The following is a 17,359-nucleotide window of genomic DNA, read 5'->3' on the forward strand; positions in this document are numbered from 1 at the left end:
GTGCTGTACTGAACAACCATTTTAAAAAGGAGGGGTTGGTTTGTGGGTTGGGGAACGCCAATGATGATGGATATACTAACAAGATACATGTCTCTCCGCCCTAACAATGGGAGTCGTTGTCCACAAAGCGGCACAACGGGCTGTCTAGCTCCCGCCTATCCTTTCTTTGGATTGGTGGATACATCTCATTATTGTAATCCCTTTTTGAATATTCGATGAGGGTTGTTGACGTCAACCGCCTGTATTCAATCGAGAGAGATGCTATGATGCTAGCTTCATGCCATGAATATGCATAGCCATCTCAAGACAACTCCGATATAACGTGTTTTTTCTCAAAGTTCCCGGGATGTCACATGTCCTACTTATATCAGTACACTAGCAACAACTTAATCATTCCAAAAATTATATTCAATTAAATAAACCTCACGTAGCAAATAAGGCTTACATTTTTTGTTGTTGACCAAATTCAACACTCTCATTGACCTCCACACAAAAACTCCTTGCTTGGTTGGTGAAACAACGAAAAACCGCCACCTGCTGCAGGGAGACAAATCTTCTACCGAGTTAGGCCTCTTGCCGCGCTCAAAACAACTGGGAACTCGGAAATCTCATACTTCTGACTTCAGTGCATTCAAAACAACCGGGAACTCGGGGGAAAAAAACAGCTCCAACTGGGAAAAATCGATTTGAACGGTCATCCAACTCTGAATTCCAAATCGGGAACTCTGGCCTCTTTCTAGAGCTCTTTTCGATCTGAACATTACTGACGTCATGATTTGACCTTGTTTTTCCCCGAGTTCCCAGTTGGAGATTTCTGAGTTCTGAACTCCCAGTTGTTTTGAACACTGCATTACCACAGATAGAACAATGAGACAGATATTTCACTGGATGTATAAATGTGAAGCATCCACTTGGCGTTTCCACTCACTACCAAATATGGTATGGAAGCCCTGGCCGGCATTGGGAGAAGATGGAATAATATGGATTTTGGCTGACATTCTGCTAATTTTCTCATCTATGAAACATTTTATCTCAATACAGTTTTCTGTTACCAAAACTACAATCTGTTACAAACAGAGTGGACTAAGTTTTGTAGACTTTACCCTTTGCCAAAGGTTTTTAAAAAATTACGTTGTTTAGAAGTAGTGCAAAGGCCAATTGAGTTATTGAACACACGTACTTCACAGCGTAGGGGTTCCCTAACGGAAATATGCAAATACATGCTAGAACGCGCCAATAGGATCTCGCTAGCTCGTGCTTGGCTCTGCCCACCTCCTTGCTTGTTCTGCCCACTATGACTCATTTGTTCCCATTTGAAACGACGGGCTGTGGTCTATCTTGGTTGAGTTATAAAAATCTTTGGCATTACTCTTCCTCTCTGGGAACGCTGTCAGCACGGCCAATGCCCTTTAAAAATGTCACTAGTTGCTTCAAGCCACACCCACCAAACGGGAGCAAGTCTGTTCAAGAACGTTTTGGGGGAACGTGTCGTTCAGTACAAACCGTTCCGCAACGTAGCAAACGTTTAAGCGAACTGAACGCACCTCAGTATGTAGCCGATCAGGTTTCAGATGTTTATTTTACGTCTGCTACGTTAGGTTAGGCTAATTACTGTATTCGTATCATACCGTTTTAGAATACGGTTAGTGTTCATTCAAGAGACGAGCCTTTTCACCTCAGATGCCACCATGCATCAACCAACGATAATGTCGTTGTTTAACCCTGTCTCTTATATATTTGTTTAGTGGTAATAATCGTATTTATTTGGAAAACATATTGGCTGATTTTGCACGTCGTCAAACTCGTTCACTGATTGGCTTGCTAGCTACGTCTGAACCTATGCGTATGGTGGTAAACATCTGAGCGTGCGCTTGCGTACTGGTAGTAATGGAGGACAAGTCCTTCTCTTCGGGGTAAAACCGGAATTACTATCAATAACAAGACAACAACTGCCCAAGAATTATCGGTTGAAGTTATTTAACATTGTTGGTAAGTTATCTTGTTTTAAAGTTGTAATTTAACGCCATATGTGGCTTGTTCATCATGAACACGTCGTTGAAAATTGCAATGGCTAGCTAGTTAGCAGACGTTAGCAATAAGATGGCTTACTAGTTAGCTGGCTTACTAGTTAGCTAACTTAGCTATTTTCTATGTATTATTAGCGAGATATTTAGTTAGCATAAAATCAGATTTCTTATTGACGTGTTATTATTTATCTTGTTTATGGTACGCATAACATTAGGCTAGAACATTTGCTCTAAGCTGTTAGCCGCTAACTAGCTACACTTCAGGGTAGGCCGAACATGACTTTAAGAGACGCTGCTCTTGACCAATCAGGTTGCTGCTTTTGTTTTGGTCTGGTAGGTAGGTTGGTACATGCATAGAATTAGGAATTAGGAATTAGAATACTAGAATGTACATGAACCTTCTTATGATGGGATAATTGTCCGCCATTTTGGTCAGGGAGTTGGGCAACTATGGTTGGCCAGTGCTGTGATGAGATATTGTGTAAAATAATGATTTTTAAAGGCCCACCTCAGAGGAAGTTGCCTGAGTAATTCCAGTCCTATAGCGTGAATTCTCGTTTAGGATTGCTGGATTGCTGATGCTGTGTATTGGCTAATGAGAGGCTTTGTAGCCACCGGTCAGCCATATAGGCACTCCTCAGAAAAGCAGTCCTCCATAGGAATAAATGGACTTCTACAGTATTTCATTTAAGGATAAGGATAAAATTACATGTATTTTTGTTGTTGTGGTGGGGATAGTAACATTAGTACTTTCTAAAAAAGTATACTTTAAGAAAAATGTTTTTATATATTTGTATTATTATTTTATTTTTTAGCTCTAATAGAATAAACGTGGCAAAAATAAATGTAGACTTTTATAAATGCATTTCTATAGCTTCCAAATAATATTTTACAATGGTGGGGGAGTGCCAAGATGGAGGCACGGTGGTGTCAAAACAGCGCACCCTGTTAGTCATCTAGTTTAAATAAATAATTGGTCCAGCTCAAAGACTGACACAGGCTGCTAATACATATTCAGGAATGTACATACACATTAGCCAAATACATTTAAACTCAGTTTTTCACAATTCCTGACATTTAATCTTAGTAAAAATTCCCTGTCTTTGGTCAGTTAGGATCACCACTTTATTTTAAGAATGTGGAATGTCAGTATAATAGTAGAGAGAATTATTTATTTAAGCTTTTATTTCTTTCATCACATTCCCAGTGGTTCAGAAGTTTACATACACGCAATTAGTATTCGGTAGCAATGCCTTTAAATTGTTTAACTTGGGTCAAACGTTTCGGGTAGCCTTCCGCAACCTTCCCACAATAAGTTGGGTGAATTTTGGCCCATTTCTCCTGACAGAGCTGGCGTAACTGAGTCAGGTTTGTAGGCCTCCTTGCTCGCACACACTTTTTCAGTTCTGGCCACACATTTTCTATAGGATTGAGGTCAGGGCTTTGTGATGGCCACTCCAATACCTTGACTTTGTTGTCCTTAAGCCATTTTGCCACAACTTTGGAAGTATGCTTGTGGTCATTGTCCATTTGGAAGACCCATTTGCGACCAAGCTTTAACTTCCTGACTGATGTCTTGAGATGTTGCCCCTTTTTCCTCCAAACATAACGATGGTCATTATGGCCAAACAGTTCTATTTTTGTTTCATCAGACCAGAGGACATTTCTCCAAAAAGTACGATCTATGTCCCCATGTGCAGTTGCAAACCGTAGTCTGGCTTTTTTATGGCGGTTTTGGAGAAGTGGCTTCTTCCTTGCTGAGCGGCCTTTCAGGTTATGTCGATATAGGACTCGTTTTACTGTGGATATATATACTTTTGTACCTGTTTCCTCCAGCATCTTCACAATGTCCTTTGCTGTTGTTCTGGGATTGATTTGCACTTTTCGCACCAAAGTACGTTCATCTCTAGGAGACAGAACGTGTCTCCTTCCTGAGCGGTATGGCGGCTGCGTGGTCCCAAGGTGTTTATACTTGCGTACTATTGTTTGTACAGATGAACGTGGTACCTTCAGGCGTTTGGAAATTGCTCCCAATGATGAACCAGACTTGTGGAGGTCTACAATTATTTTTCTGAGGTCTTGGCTGATTTCTTTTAGATTTTCCCATGATGTCAAGCAAAGAGGCACTGAGTTTGAAGGTAGGCCTTGAAATACATCCACAGGTACACCTCCAATTGACTCAAATTATGTCAATTAGCCTATCAGAAGCTTCTAAAGCCATGACATCATTTTCTGGAATTTTCCAAGCTGTTTAAAGGAACAGTCAACTTAGTGTATGTAAACTTCTGACCCACTGGAATTGTGAAATAATCTCTCTGTAAACAATCTTTGGAAAAATGACTTGTGTCATGCACAAAGTAGATGTCCTAACCGACTTGCTTAACTATAGTTTGTTAACAAGAAATTTGTGGAGTGGTTGAAAAATGAGTTTTAATGACTCCAACCTAAGTGTATGTAAACTTCCGTTTGCCGGCCCGAGACGAAGTCGAGGGCCTAACCACACCCGTGCCAGTATATCCATCAAACACCGGCTTCTCTGGCATTATGACTTAATTATTCACCATCTTTGCTGTAGCCAAAGATTATCTATTATATTGCTCAGCTCAGTCACGACATGTGAATTTTGCAGGTCTTTCTGATTAATAAACAATGCCATGCTTGTGGGTGGTACCATTCAAATGAAACCCATCCCATAAATGAAACAGAGACAAAATTATTTACACGTCATTTAATAGGAAAAGTCACATCATTGGCACGAATTTGCACGAAGAGGGCAGTTCGGTTTTGTCACTTCAAGCCCAAATATATCATACTTTGACTAAAACTATGACTTATTGACTGACATTGTTGTGCAACGTGGGTAAGCTCTGGACATCGTCTTTCACCTCAAAAGTGGATTTCTACTGGTGTGGGCGTTTTAAGAATATATCTGCAATGTATGTTTGTTAGCTAGCTAGCAAGACAGTTTTACAGGCGTTATTCCATATATTTTTCAAATTAACTGACAATATGCCAACATTCCATTCAAACAATTCAGTCAATCCACAGCCATACACTGGCTGAAATCAGTTGATGATAGGACTTATGACAACAAGTACTGATATCGTATCATATAATAGCACAAACAGCTGTCGTGGAAATTCTTACACAGGGACACTCAAAGTCAATATTAAATGAATCATTGTTTATTGTCAGTGCGCTGGAGAGGTTCCAACAAACGTAATGCAGCATAGTGAACGTCTGTCAGGAGCTCTAACGGGGCAGTCCCGTTTAGTTCCCTTATATGCTGGTTACAGACACGTTACATAGTCATAGTTCATAGGGTTGGTTCCGGCATGTCTGGCACCGTCTCCTATCTTAACTTAAATAACATATTCTGGGCGTTCTGCCAACTAGTCTAAAGGAGGAGGTCATAACGACCCCCTCTCATATCCTTATCAGGCACAGGCAGGAACCAAGGATTGTTTATGACACCAAAGACAAGATGCACAAAGTAAAATTTCCTTTACACAGCATTCCAAGAAAACAAAAATGTCTGTTTACATATATTTTAGAGGCTATTATACAGAAAATTGGTATAAAACCTGTATAAACTGTATTTATAATTATATGACAATATTTTGGATTGACAATAATTCTATTACACAATTTTTGATATCACATGCCTTTTATTTTCCTGCATAAGTAAAATCAGGATTATGCCTCTACTGCCATTCATTCCAATTATACTGGTTTCGATTTTTCCCTGACCAATATGGCTGCCATTTTCACCCCATTCTGGAACTTTGAGGGATTATGACATAGCCCTTCTAGTAATTTAATAGGATCTCTATGGGTACATGCATGAGACAAAGGACTAAATCAACTTCGACCGAATTATTTTATCCTGTTGTTTACATAGCTATTTACAACCAACCAACACATTGTAAACACTCAGTAGCCTAACAGTGGGCTGTGACTGGGTCATCAACCAGCATTTTGGCAATATTATGCATCACACATGTTTTGCTACCACCTGGCCACCCAGTCACCACTGATTATTATAATTTTTTCTTCCCCAACGGACATCCTTAGTATTATCAATAGCATGCATGCTCACGGACTACTGTTGTTAAACTGTCGCTATTCTTGTGATATTGAATCTTGTTGAATTCGGATCTGCAGGGCCATTCTATTTAGGATGGCGTCCGATTCGGGGCCGCAGACTCCCAGCTCCAAAGGGATCATGACCTTTCACCCCACTGCTGAGGAGTTTCAGAACTTCAGCCGCTATATCGCATACATGGAGTCCCAGGGAGCACACAAAGCTGGTCTGGCTAAAGTAAGCAACGACACAACCCCTTCTGCCTTGTGAAGATTCTTTTCTGATTTGTATTACCTATACCTGCTTTCAGAACTGTAACTTTGTGGTACTAAAATGTTATGTTTTTATAGATCGTGCCACCGAAGGATTGGAAACCCAGGAAGTCCTATGACGATATAGATGACTTGGTGATCCCAGCTCCCATCCAGCAGGTCGTGACGGGCCAGTCAGGTCTGTTCACCCAGTACAACATCCAGAAGAAGCCCATGACCGTCCGAGAGTTCCGCAAGACGACCAACAGCGACAAGTGAGTCTGACTGCACCAACACTGTAACATCTGTAACATACTAAACATAGTGTATGAATAAGCAATTCTGTTTCCTCTTGTATGAAGACTTTGTGAATTGGTCTGTGATTGGGAAAGCCACTCTGTGGACATGCTATATGATTGAGGAAATTATACAGCTACAAAAGTTAATAACATGGTTGAAAGTTGGGGTTTGTATGATCATGTAAGTATTATTAATTATTGTTTCTCTAGATTTTGACAGGCTGTGGCTTTACAGGCACTCATTAAAAAACTTGATCATTTCTAATCAGCAGTACCGATTGGCCCTGTTTATTTTTTCCCCATCATAGGTTCTGCAGTCCTCGCTATGCCGACTTTGAGGAACTGGAGAGGAAGTACTGGAAGAACGTGACCTTTAACCCGCCCATCTACGGGGCCGATGTGAACGGAACTCTCTATGACCCTGTGAGTAATAACGAATCCCCTCTGTGTTGTTTTTAATATTCTATGGTGTTTACAATGTTGACATGTTGTTATTGTTCCTAGTTATAAGGATGTTGGCTGATGAGAGTGAGGTGTTTTGTGGTTGTGTAGACGGACGGTTGTGTAGATTACTTGTAAGTGTTTCTCTCAGTCATGTGTTGCACCCACAATTTTAATTCACAACAAATCTACAAGGCTGCAATGGTTTTGTTTCAATGCATCGATGATGATGCTAAATCTCCAGCGACAAGAGTTACATTATTCTATCTTTCTCTCCAGGATGTGACAGATTGGAACATCGGCAAACTGAACACCATCCTGGACACGGTGGAGCACGAGAGTGGTATAACCATCGAGGGGGTGAACACGCCCTACCTGTACTTTGGCATGTGGAAGACCACCTTCGCCTGGCACACCGAGGACATGGACCTCTACAGCATCAACTACCTCCACTTTGGAGCGCCCAAGTCCTGGTAACTAACTACACTATTACTCACATAATAGATTTACCGGTAGTTGTGTGTGTGTGTATAAGAGCCATGTTATTAAGCATCGACATACTGATGATGGTAATGGGAGTGCAGTTTGGGGACTCTTTGTCATTATCGGAACAACACTCAACAAGTAAAATAAATGGCAACTATTGTAATGTCTCTGTTATAACAGGTGATAACTGATTATTGACAGTCTGATATCCTCACAGGTACTGTGTTCCTCCAGAGCATGGGAAAAGAATGGAGCGCTTGGCTCAAGGTGAGAGGCATGATCATGTGTGAAGTTTGAGGCTGTTAGAACAACTGATTTTTAACAAGCATTAATCCAATGCACTGTTTTCTGCTGTTCCCTTGCAGGGTTTTTCCCTGGAAGCCACCAAAATTGCGAAGCCTTCCTGAGGCACAAGATGACCCTCATCTCTCCCTCCATATTGAGGAAATATGGCATTCCATTTGAGAAAGTAATACTAGCCTAATACAATGTGTGATGTCATAAACTCTTATGCTGATATATAAAGCTTTACACAGGGTATAGTATATCATTGCTATTTCCTATTTGTTTTCCAGATCACTCAGGAGCCGGGTGAGTTCATGGTGACGTTTCCCTATAGCTACCACGCCGGATTTAACCATGGCTATAACTGTGCAGAGTCCACCAACTTTGCAACTGAAAGATGGATTGAGTATGGAAAGCAAGCCATACTGGTAAGGATAAAAAAATTTTTTTATTTAAGTGTTCCTCCTTTAAAGGTGCTATACATAGGATTTTTTTTAGGTTTTGCATTTTAATTTCAGAACATTTAAATTATATCTGCAGTAATAGTGTGACGATAGTGTTTCACAGTATTACTTACCCGCCAGTGTTGTGATTGGCTGTGATATTCGCCTATTGATTTCTCCCGCTGGGCCGGTTTATTTTATAAAAATGGGAAAGCTGTGGCTGTGTTATCTAGTGGAAACCAGGGCAAGCGGCCAATGTAGAAATAGCTCTGTCATTTCCTGGTTGCAAAAATTCTACACTGTTCACTCAAGTTCAATGTATGTGAGAAAACAAGCACTGAATAGTGTAGAGAATCAATGTTAAATATCTTTTCAATAACCAAAAATATACACTGAACAAAAATATAAACTCAACATGCAACAATTTCAAAGATTTTAAACAGTTACAGTTCTTAAAAGGAAATCAGTCAGTTGAAATCAATTCATTAGGCCCTAATCTATGCATTTCACATGACTGGGAATACAGATATGCATATGTTGGTCACAGATACCTTAAAAAAAAAAAAGTAGGGGCCTGGATCAGAAATCTGGTGTGACCAGCATTTGCCTCAGGCAGCGTGACACATCTCCTTCGCATAGAGCTGATCAGGCTGTTGATTGTGGCCTCTGGAATGTTGTCCCACTCCTCTTCAATGGCTGTGTGAAGTTGCTGGATATTGGTGGGAACTGGAACACTTTGTCATACACGTCGATCCAGAGCATCCCAAACATGCTCATTGAGTGACATGTCTGGTGAGTATGCAGGCCATGGAAGACCTGGGAAATTTTCAGCTTCCAGGAATTGTGTACAGATCCTTGCGACATGGGGCCGTGCATTATCAGGCTGAAACATGAGCTGATGGCGGCGGATGAATGGCATGACAATGGGCCTCAGGATCTTGTCACGGTATCTCTGTGCATTCAAATTGCCATCGATAAAATACAATTGTGTTTGTTGTCCGTAGCTTAGTTTGTGCAGAAATTATTCGGTTGTGCAAACCCACAGTTTCATCAGCTGTCCGGGTGGCTGGTCTCAGATGGTTCCATAGGTGAAGAAGCCGGATGTGGAGGTCCTGGGCTGGCGTTGTTACACGTGGTCTGCGGTTGTGAGTCTAGTTGGACGTACTGCCAAATTCTCTAAAACGACGTTGGAGGTGGCTTATGGTAGAGAAATGAACATTAAATTCTCTGGCAACAGTTCTTGTGGACCTTTCTGCAGTCAGCATGCCAATGGCACGCTCCCTCAACATTTGAGACATCTGTGGTATTGTGTTGTGACAAAACTGCACATTTTAGAGTGGCCTTCTATTGTCCCTAGCACAAGGTGCACCTGTGTAATGGTCATGCTGTTTAATCAGCTTCTTGATATGCCACACCTGTCAGGTGGATGGATTATCTTGGCAAAGGAGAAATCCGCACTAACAGGGATGTAAACAAATTTGTGCACAGAATTTGAGAGAAATAAGCTTTTTGTGCAGATGGTAAATTTACGGGATCTTTTATTTCAGCTCATGAAACATGGGACCAACACTTTACATGTTGCGTTTTATATTTTTGTTCAGTGTAGTTTTTACAGGTGTTTGAGGCTGGTGGACCAAAAGTAAAAGGCTCAAGCACGAGTCTCTGACATGTTACTGGGAAATGGGATACGGGGGAGGGGGAGGGGGAGATTTGTTTTGAATGCAGCCTAGTGCTGTTGCAATTCACCTACCTTCCACATAGGGGACAAATTCAGAGATTTTATGTGTAGCACCTTTAAACAACCTTGTACATTAATATCATTATCAATGGATGCTATAGTAGGAACATTGTGGCATATATATGGTAAATGAGAGAAACTGGGAAAAGACGGTCCTTTTATCATCAATACTGTCTCATAAAGCTCTATCAGACTGACCTTAGTTTTACTTTAGTGGTTGTTTAACCTTCATTCTTTGGGGGCATGATTACTTCCCTAGCACTTATACTTCCTACCTCTTTCCTCCAGTGTTCGTGCAGGAAGGATATGGTGAAGATCTCCATGGACCTGTTTGTGAAGAAGTACCAGCCGGACCGCTACGAGCAGTGGCTGGCAGGGCAGGACACTGGGTCCATTGACCACTCACAACCCACCCCAGAGGCCAAGGAGTTCCTAGAGGAGGATCAGGGGAAGGACTGCATCTCCCATGAGCCCTGTGTGGAGGAGCTCAACACGGAGGGGGAGAGAAAGAGGTCAGAAGAGATCTGTTAATTTTTATGTTGGTAGAGCAGATTTTGTTTTGTTTTATGGTATATGGATTTAAATTCCCATTCTAAAATGCTTGACATGAAAAACTATTAAACTTTTGATGTTTTGTGGCCCATCAGCCCCACACAGAGGATAGGGACCAAGAGGCACCGGGTGTGTCTGGATGTACCTGACGAGGTGGTCCCTAAAGATGAAGAAGAGGACGAGGAGTATGGAAAGAAAGCCAGACTAGGCCTCTCCACTCAGGGCACGGGAGCAGAGGACTGCGAAGATACAGGTAATCTCACTGACAGTAAGGCTGTGCCTTTCTACCTCATCACTTATTTTCACAATTTAAAACCTGTGCAATTATATGAAACCTCTACACAGATGATGCATGGTATGATACATTAGTACAAATCAGAGGTAACATGAAAAAGTATCATGTCAGCGCCTTTGGAGGCTTGTGTTCAAATCCCACCGCTGCCACCAAATGTCAAATTGTTTGAATCTAGGCCTCTTTTGTGTTTGTATTAGGGCTATTCACCTGTAAAGGAATTTCGCTGAGACTGTTAAAGTTAGTCCTTGTGCATAGAGTTCTATGGTTTGTTAAACTTTGAAATCAATGGTTTTTGTTTGGTATACATTTTAAAGTTAAAAATCTGAGTATTGTAGTAAATATATCTGCATCACTGATTCACAGTGGGACTCTGATACTTGGAAATGATATCCCCATTGCTTCTCCATGTTTGTATTTCAGTCACCTTGAGGGACCTCCCTAATGTAAAGACAGACCCTATGCAGGGCAACAGCAGCAGAAGCCCTGCTCCGCAAAAAGTCACAATCCCCTCCACCAGCAATCATGCGGCAGCCATTTTGGCTCAACCCCAGTCGCACAGAAACGGGCACCTTCCAGGAGTGGCTCCTCCAGCCAGGACCGGCGCCTCCACCCATCCGATCAGAAAGCTAGGGGTGGCCAGCCTGCTCTTTCATAAGACCCAGAGCCCTAAGGAGGCCCTGCAGGTCCACAGCTACGCCCGCGAGAACCAGCAGCAGATTCATCACACCCACCTCCATGTGCACAGTTACGCCAGGGAGCACCTGCCACGGCACCTCCAACCCCACCTGCAACTCAAGCCCAAGCCCCAGGCCCAAGTCAAGGCCGAGCAGCAGGAGTCCCATGTCCCATCTACCAAAGGAGAGCAGAACCAGGCCGAAGCACAGAGTCCCTGTAAGGGAGAACAGGTTGAAACCAAAGTCCAGACCCAAGGCCTCGATAAGTGGCGGCAGCATCCTGGCGAGGCCCAGGCTTGGGAGGAGAGGTCCGAAGCCAGATCCCCTAGCAGTCCAGAGCCCGTTCAGACCCAAGCACACAACAGGGCAGCCAAAAGGGTTGAGGCGGAGGTCCGAAGGGACAGGCGGAAGGTTTGTTTGCCCTCTTTCATGGCGTTATCTTTAGCAGTTATTACTGTTTGGTTATAAGTTTGTAGTGTAGTTTGTGATGATAGTAGAGACTGATATTAGAGGTGAATATGTTAAAAATGAAAATGTGACATTAATGTTTCCACACTTGCCATACAGTAGAAAATGCCATTAGAACGACACGAGCCAGCTGATGGTTACTCATCCTCTTCCTTCCTCTTTCTCTCTTTCCACAGCAATGTCTTTCCCCTGTGCAGGCGGAGTTAACTTTAATGAAGCAGACAAACTTATGTCCAAATAAGCCAACAATCTTACGTCCAAGTAAGCTGACAAACTTAAGTCCAAGTAAGCAGACGGACTCAAGTCAGAGTAAGCAGACGCAGTCAAGTTCAAGTAAGCAGACGGAATGCAAGAGTAAACCGCATCCTCTCCTCCGCAAGCTGCCCAAACAGCACCCACTACTCAGGACCAGGGAAAGCTCCAGTGATGACGGTGAGTACCTGGTTGTAGTGCCGTCATGGACTTTTATAACAAGCAACCATTTGCGAGGCTCGACATTCACTAGGGGACAAGTAAAAAAAATAAAAATATGTTGGACAAGAAGATTTAAGTTGTCCGAATGGACAAGTAAAAAAATTCACACATCACAATATCAAACAATTACTCCAATCAGAATTGGATCAGTGAGACCAACATTTAAATAATATTCAAATCTGTTTTTCATATACATAATAAAAAAGCCTACATGTCAAAGTGTAGGTGATGCGTATTGTCGACAGCCTCATCCAAACCGATGCTGACATGAGGGAGGTGCCATAAAATGTAGCCAAACTTTAATAAGACTTTTAATGACAGAAATATAGGCTAAAGGTCAGTCATGTTTGACAAATATAATGAAGGATACTTAATGTTATCCACAAGCTTGATTCTGACGACATACAGTGCATTTGGAAAGTATTCAGACTTAACTTGTTCCACATTTTGTTACATTACAGCCTTATTGTTTTTTACCCTCATCAATCTACACAAAATACCCCATAATAACAACGTTGTTTTTTACATTTTTGCAAATGTAAAAAATAACAACCCCGGAAATATCACATTTACATAAGTATTCAGACCTTTTACTCAGTACTTTGTTGAAGCACCTTTGGCAGCGATTACAGCCTTGAGTCTTCTTGGGTATGACGCTACAAGCTTGGCACACCTGTATTTGGGGAGTTTCTCCAATTCTTCTCTGCAGATCCTCTCAAGCTCTGTCAGGTAGGATGGGGAGCGTCGCTGCACAGCTATTTTCAGGTCTCTCCAGAGATGTTCGATCGGGGTTCAATTCCGGGCTCTGGCTGGGCCACTCAAGGACATTCAGAGACTTGTCCCGAAGCCACTCCTGCGTTCTCTTGGCTGTGTGCTTAGGGTCGTTGTCCTGTTGGAAGGTGAACCTTTGCCCAAGTCTGAGGTCCTGAGCGCTCTGGAGCAGGTTTTCATCAAGGATCTCTCTGTACTTTGCTCTGTTCATATTTCCCTTGATCCTGACTAGCCTCCCAGTCCCTGCCGCTTTCCTCAAGACGTGACGCTTGGCATTCAGGCCAAAGAGTGCAATCTTGGTTTCATCACACCAGAGAATCTTGTTTCTCATGGTCTGAGAGTCTTTAGGTGACTTTTGGCAAACCCCAAGCGGGCTGTCATGTGCCTTTTTACTGGGGAGTGGCTTCCGTCTGGCCACTCTACCATAAAGGCCTGATTGGTAGAGTGCTGCAGAGATGGTTGTCCTTCTGGAAGGTTCTCCCATCTCCACAGAGGAACTCCGGAGCTCTGTCAGAGTGACCATCGGGCTCTAGGAAGAGTCTTGGTAGTTCCAAACTTCTTCCATTTAAGAATGTTGGTGGCCACTGTGTTCTTGGGGATCTTCAATGCTGCAGAAATGTTTTGGTACCCTTCCCCAGATCTGTGCCTCGACACAATCCTGTCTTGGAGCTCTACGGACAATTCCTTTGACCTCATGGCTTGGTTTTTGCTCTGACATGCACTGTCAACTGTGGGACCTTACAGTAAGGGAAAAAAGTATTTGATCCCCTGCTGATTTTGTACATTTGCCCACTGACAAAGAAATGATCAGTCTATAATTTTAATGGTAGGTTTATTTGAACAGTTAGAGACAGAATAACAACAAAAAAATCCAGAAAAACGCATGTCAAAAATGTTATAAATTGATTTGCATTTTAATGAGGGAAATAAGTATTTGACCCCCTCTCAATCAGAAAGATTTCTGGCTCCCAGGTGTCTTTTATACAGGTAACGAGCTGAGATTAGGAGCACACTCTTAAAGGGAGTGCCTCTAATCTCAGCTTGTTACCTGTATAAAAGACACCTGTCCACAGAAGCAATCAATCAATCAGATTCCAAACTCTCCACCATGGCCAACACTAAAGAGCTCTCCAAGGATGTCAGGGACAAGATTGTAGACCTACACAATGCTGGAATGGGCTACAAGACCATCGCCAAGCAGCTTGGTGAGAAGGTGACAAGAGTTGGTGCGATTATTCGCAAATGGAAGAAACACAAAAGAACTGTCAATCTCCCTCGGCCTGGGGCTCCATGCAAGATCTCACCTCGTGGAGTTGCAATGATCATGAGAACGGTGAGGAATCAGCCCAGAACTACACGGGAGGATCTTGTCAATGATCTCAAGGCAGCTGGGACCATAGTCACCAAGAAAACAATTGGTAACACACTACGCCGTGAAGGACTGAAATCCTGCAGCGCCCGCAAGGTCCCCCTGTTCAAGAAAGCAGATATACAGGCCCGTCTGAAGTTTTCCAATGAACATCTGAATGATTCAGAGGAGAACTAGGTGAAAGTGTTGTGGTCAGATGAGACCAAAATCGAGCTCTTTGGCATCAACTCAGCTCGCCGTGTTTGGAGGAGGAGGAATGCTGCCTATGACCCCAAGAACACCATCCCCACCGTCAAACATGGAGGTGGAAACATTATGCTTTGGGGGTGTTTTTCTGCTAAGGGAACAGGACAACTTCACTGCATCAAAGGGACGATGGACGGGGCCATGTACCGTCAAATCTTGGGTAAGAACCTCCTTCCCTCAGCCAGGGCATTGAAAATTGTTCGTGGATGGGTATTCCACCATGACAATGATCCAAAACACACGGCCAAGGCAACAAAGGAGTGGCTCAAGAAGAAGCACATTAAGGTCCTGGAGTGGCCTAGCCAGTCTCCAGACCTTAATCCCATAGAAAATCTGTGGAGGGAGCTGAAGGTTTGAGTTGTCAAACGTCAGGCTCGAAACCTTAATGACTTGGAGAAGATCTGCAAAGAGGAGTGGGACAAAATCCCTCCTGAGATGTGTGCAAACCTGGTGGCCAACTACAAGAAACGTCTGACCTCTGTGATTGCCAACAAGGGTTTTGCCACCAAGTACTAAGTCATGTTTTGCAGAGGGGTCAAATACTTATTTCCCTCATTAAAATTAAATCAATTTATAACATTTTTGACATGCGTTTTTCTGGATTTTGTTGTTGTTATTCTGTCTCTCACAGTTCAAATAAACCTACCATTAAAAATATAGACTGATCATGTCTTTGTCAGTGGGCAAACGTACAAAATCAGCAGGGGATCAAATACTTTTTTCCCTCACTGTATATAGACAGGTGTGTGCTTTTCCAAATCATGTCCAATCAATTGAATTGACCACAGGTGGACTCCAAGTTGTAGAAACATCTCAAGTATGATCAATGGAAACAGGATGCACCTGAGCTCAATGTCGAGTCTCATAGCAAAGGGTCTGAATACTTATGTAAATAAGGTATTTCTGTTTTTATTTGTTATGCATTTGCAAAATATTCTAAAAACCAGTTATTCGCTATGTCATTATGGGGTATTGTGTCGATGGATGAGGAAAACAATTAATTTAATACATTTTAGAATAAGGCTGTAATGTGATTTTTTTGGGGAAAAAGTCAAGGGGTCTGAATACTTTCCGAATGCACCGTACTTGAGGCACGGTTCGTTCAGATCAAATGGTCACAAGACCGGAGAGTGAAGGACAGTGCCTGCTGCGCACCGCACATCACCCACCTTGAATCTGAGCGGAGGCAGTCAGTATTTTGAAACTATTTAACCATAAACTTAATTGTTTAAAACATGGACATTTTATGTCAATTTATAAGTAGCCTGGCCAAAATACGACCATAGAAATGTTAAGGGGATTTTTTATTAACACTTAAAATGCCTTTGAAACCAGTTGTTCTATTGGTTTTCAAATCAACATTATTTTATTGTCCAGCAGCCAAAGGCATAATCCTAGTCATATCAGTAATCCTTACTAGTTGATACATCTTTAGATCACCCCTTTCTTATTTTCTAACGGATATCTTCATCTCTGTCACATGAAACTCCTCACGCGTGCGGTGTGCTTTTGAGAACAGTGTTTTCCCGCTAATTGCATTTTGGAACATACGTAAATAGCCTATAGCCATGTGCGCATTGTTGTGCTTATAATATGAAGAAGTAAAACTTTATCAATATTTTAAGCTAAACGGTCTGTTCGGTTGCATCAGCCTCATTGCTTTAAAAAAAATTTGTAATGTGCAGTGGTTGTATGAATTTTGGATCTGTCGTCCCAGAGTCTGTTTTGGACCGTAGACATGTACAAAAGTATTTGGTTGTAATTGTAAGGTTGCAATATTTTATAGGCTACCAAGGGTGGCCAACCATCCTCCAGGAGAGCCTTAAAGGAGCAGTGTTGTATTTTGAGACAGGCTTGAATATGCAAAGGCAGAATGTAGCCAAAATGTGTGTCTGATTCTCTATGGTAAAAAAGATAGGAATGCATTTTAATTAGTAAAGTGGTGCCTTGCATCATACAATGATGTAAAAATTGTGTTACAGACCATTTTTCTATTTTTGGACATGTGACTTGAGCTTTTGGACAAGTAAAAAATCTGTGCTACTTGTCCGAAGGATAAGTGGTAAAAAAAAAAAGCTAATGTCAAGCCCTGATTTGAACGGATGTTCTGTACATATTCAGAGCCCTGCTCTCGTTCTCGTTTCTCTTAACCTCCCTCTTCCATCTCTCTCTCTCTATCCCTATCTTTCTCTCCTGCAGATGAACTGTGTGTGGACATGGAGGATGAACCAGAGGAGAAGGAGGAGTGGGCCAAGCCCCTGGCCCAGCTGTGGCAGAGCAGACCTTACAACCCCCAGGCGGAGAGGGAATACAACAAACTCATGGGCCTGCAGGCCCCCTACTGCTCCATCTGCCTGCTTTTCCACACATATGACCAGGTAAGAGAACTCCACTGTCTTGCTTCAACTACAGTTCAGCTGTTGTTCATAGGCACCCAAACAAGGTTTTTATTTGAC

General features: G+C 42.3%; 1 protein-coding gene across 1 annotated transcript in view; it reads left to right on the forward strand.

Annotated features, from left to right (window-relative positions):
• The first annotated feature begins 1,867 nt into the window (after positions 1-1,867).
• Positions 1,868-17,359, forward strand: part of LOC311098793 (lysine-specific demethylase 4A-like) — a 30,288-nt gene continuing 14,796 nt past the window's right edge. The window contains exons 1-13 of the mRNA XM_084139362.1: positions 1,868-1,989; positions 6,192-6,348; positions 6,462-6,637; positions 6,970-7,084; positions 7,382-7,575; positions 7,806-7,855; positions 7,954-8,057; positions 8,164-8,301; positions 10,343-10,566; positions 10,702-10,859; positions 11,322-11,986; positions 12,220-12,475; positions 17,103-17,281. Of these exons, the coding sequence (XP_083995488.1) occupies positions 6,208-6,348; positions 6,462-6,637; positions 6,970-7,084; positions 7,382-7,575; positions 7,806-7,855; positions 7,954-8,057; positions 8,164-8,301; positions 10,343-10,566; positions 10,702-10,859; positions 11,322-11,986; positions 12,220-12,475; positions 17,103-17,281 (2,400 nt within the window). The 5' untranslated portion in view covers positions 1,868-1,989; positions 6,192-6,207. The remainder of the gene's footprint in view (positions 1,990-6,191; positions 6,349-6,461; positions 6,638-6,969; positions 7,085-7,381; positions 7,576-7,805; positions 7,856-7,953; positions 8,058-8,163; positions 8,302-10,342; positions 10,567-10,701; positions 10,860-11,321; positions 11,987-12,219; positions 12,476-17,102; positions 17,282-17,359) is intronic.

The sequence above is a fragment of the Coregonus lavaretus genome (assembly GCF_964263955.1).
Source record: "Coregonus lavaretus genome assembly, chromosome: 23".
Lineage (NCBI taxonomy): Eukaryota > Metazoa > Chordata > Actinopteri > Salmoniformes > Salmonidae > Coregonus > Coregonus lavaretus.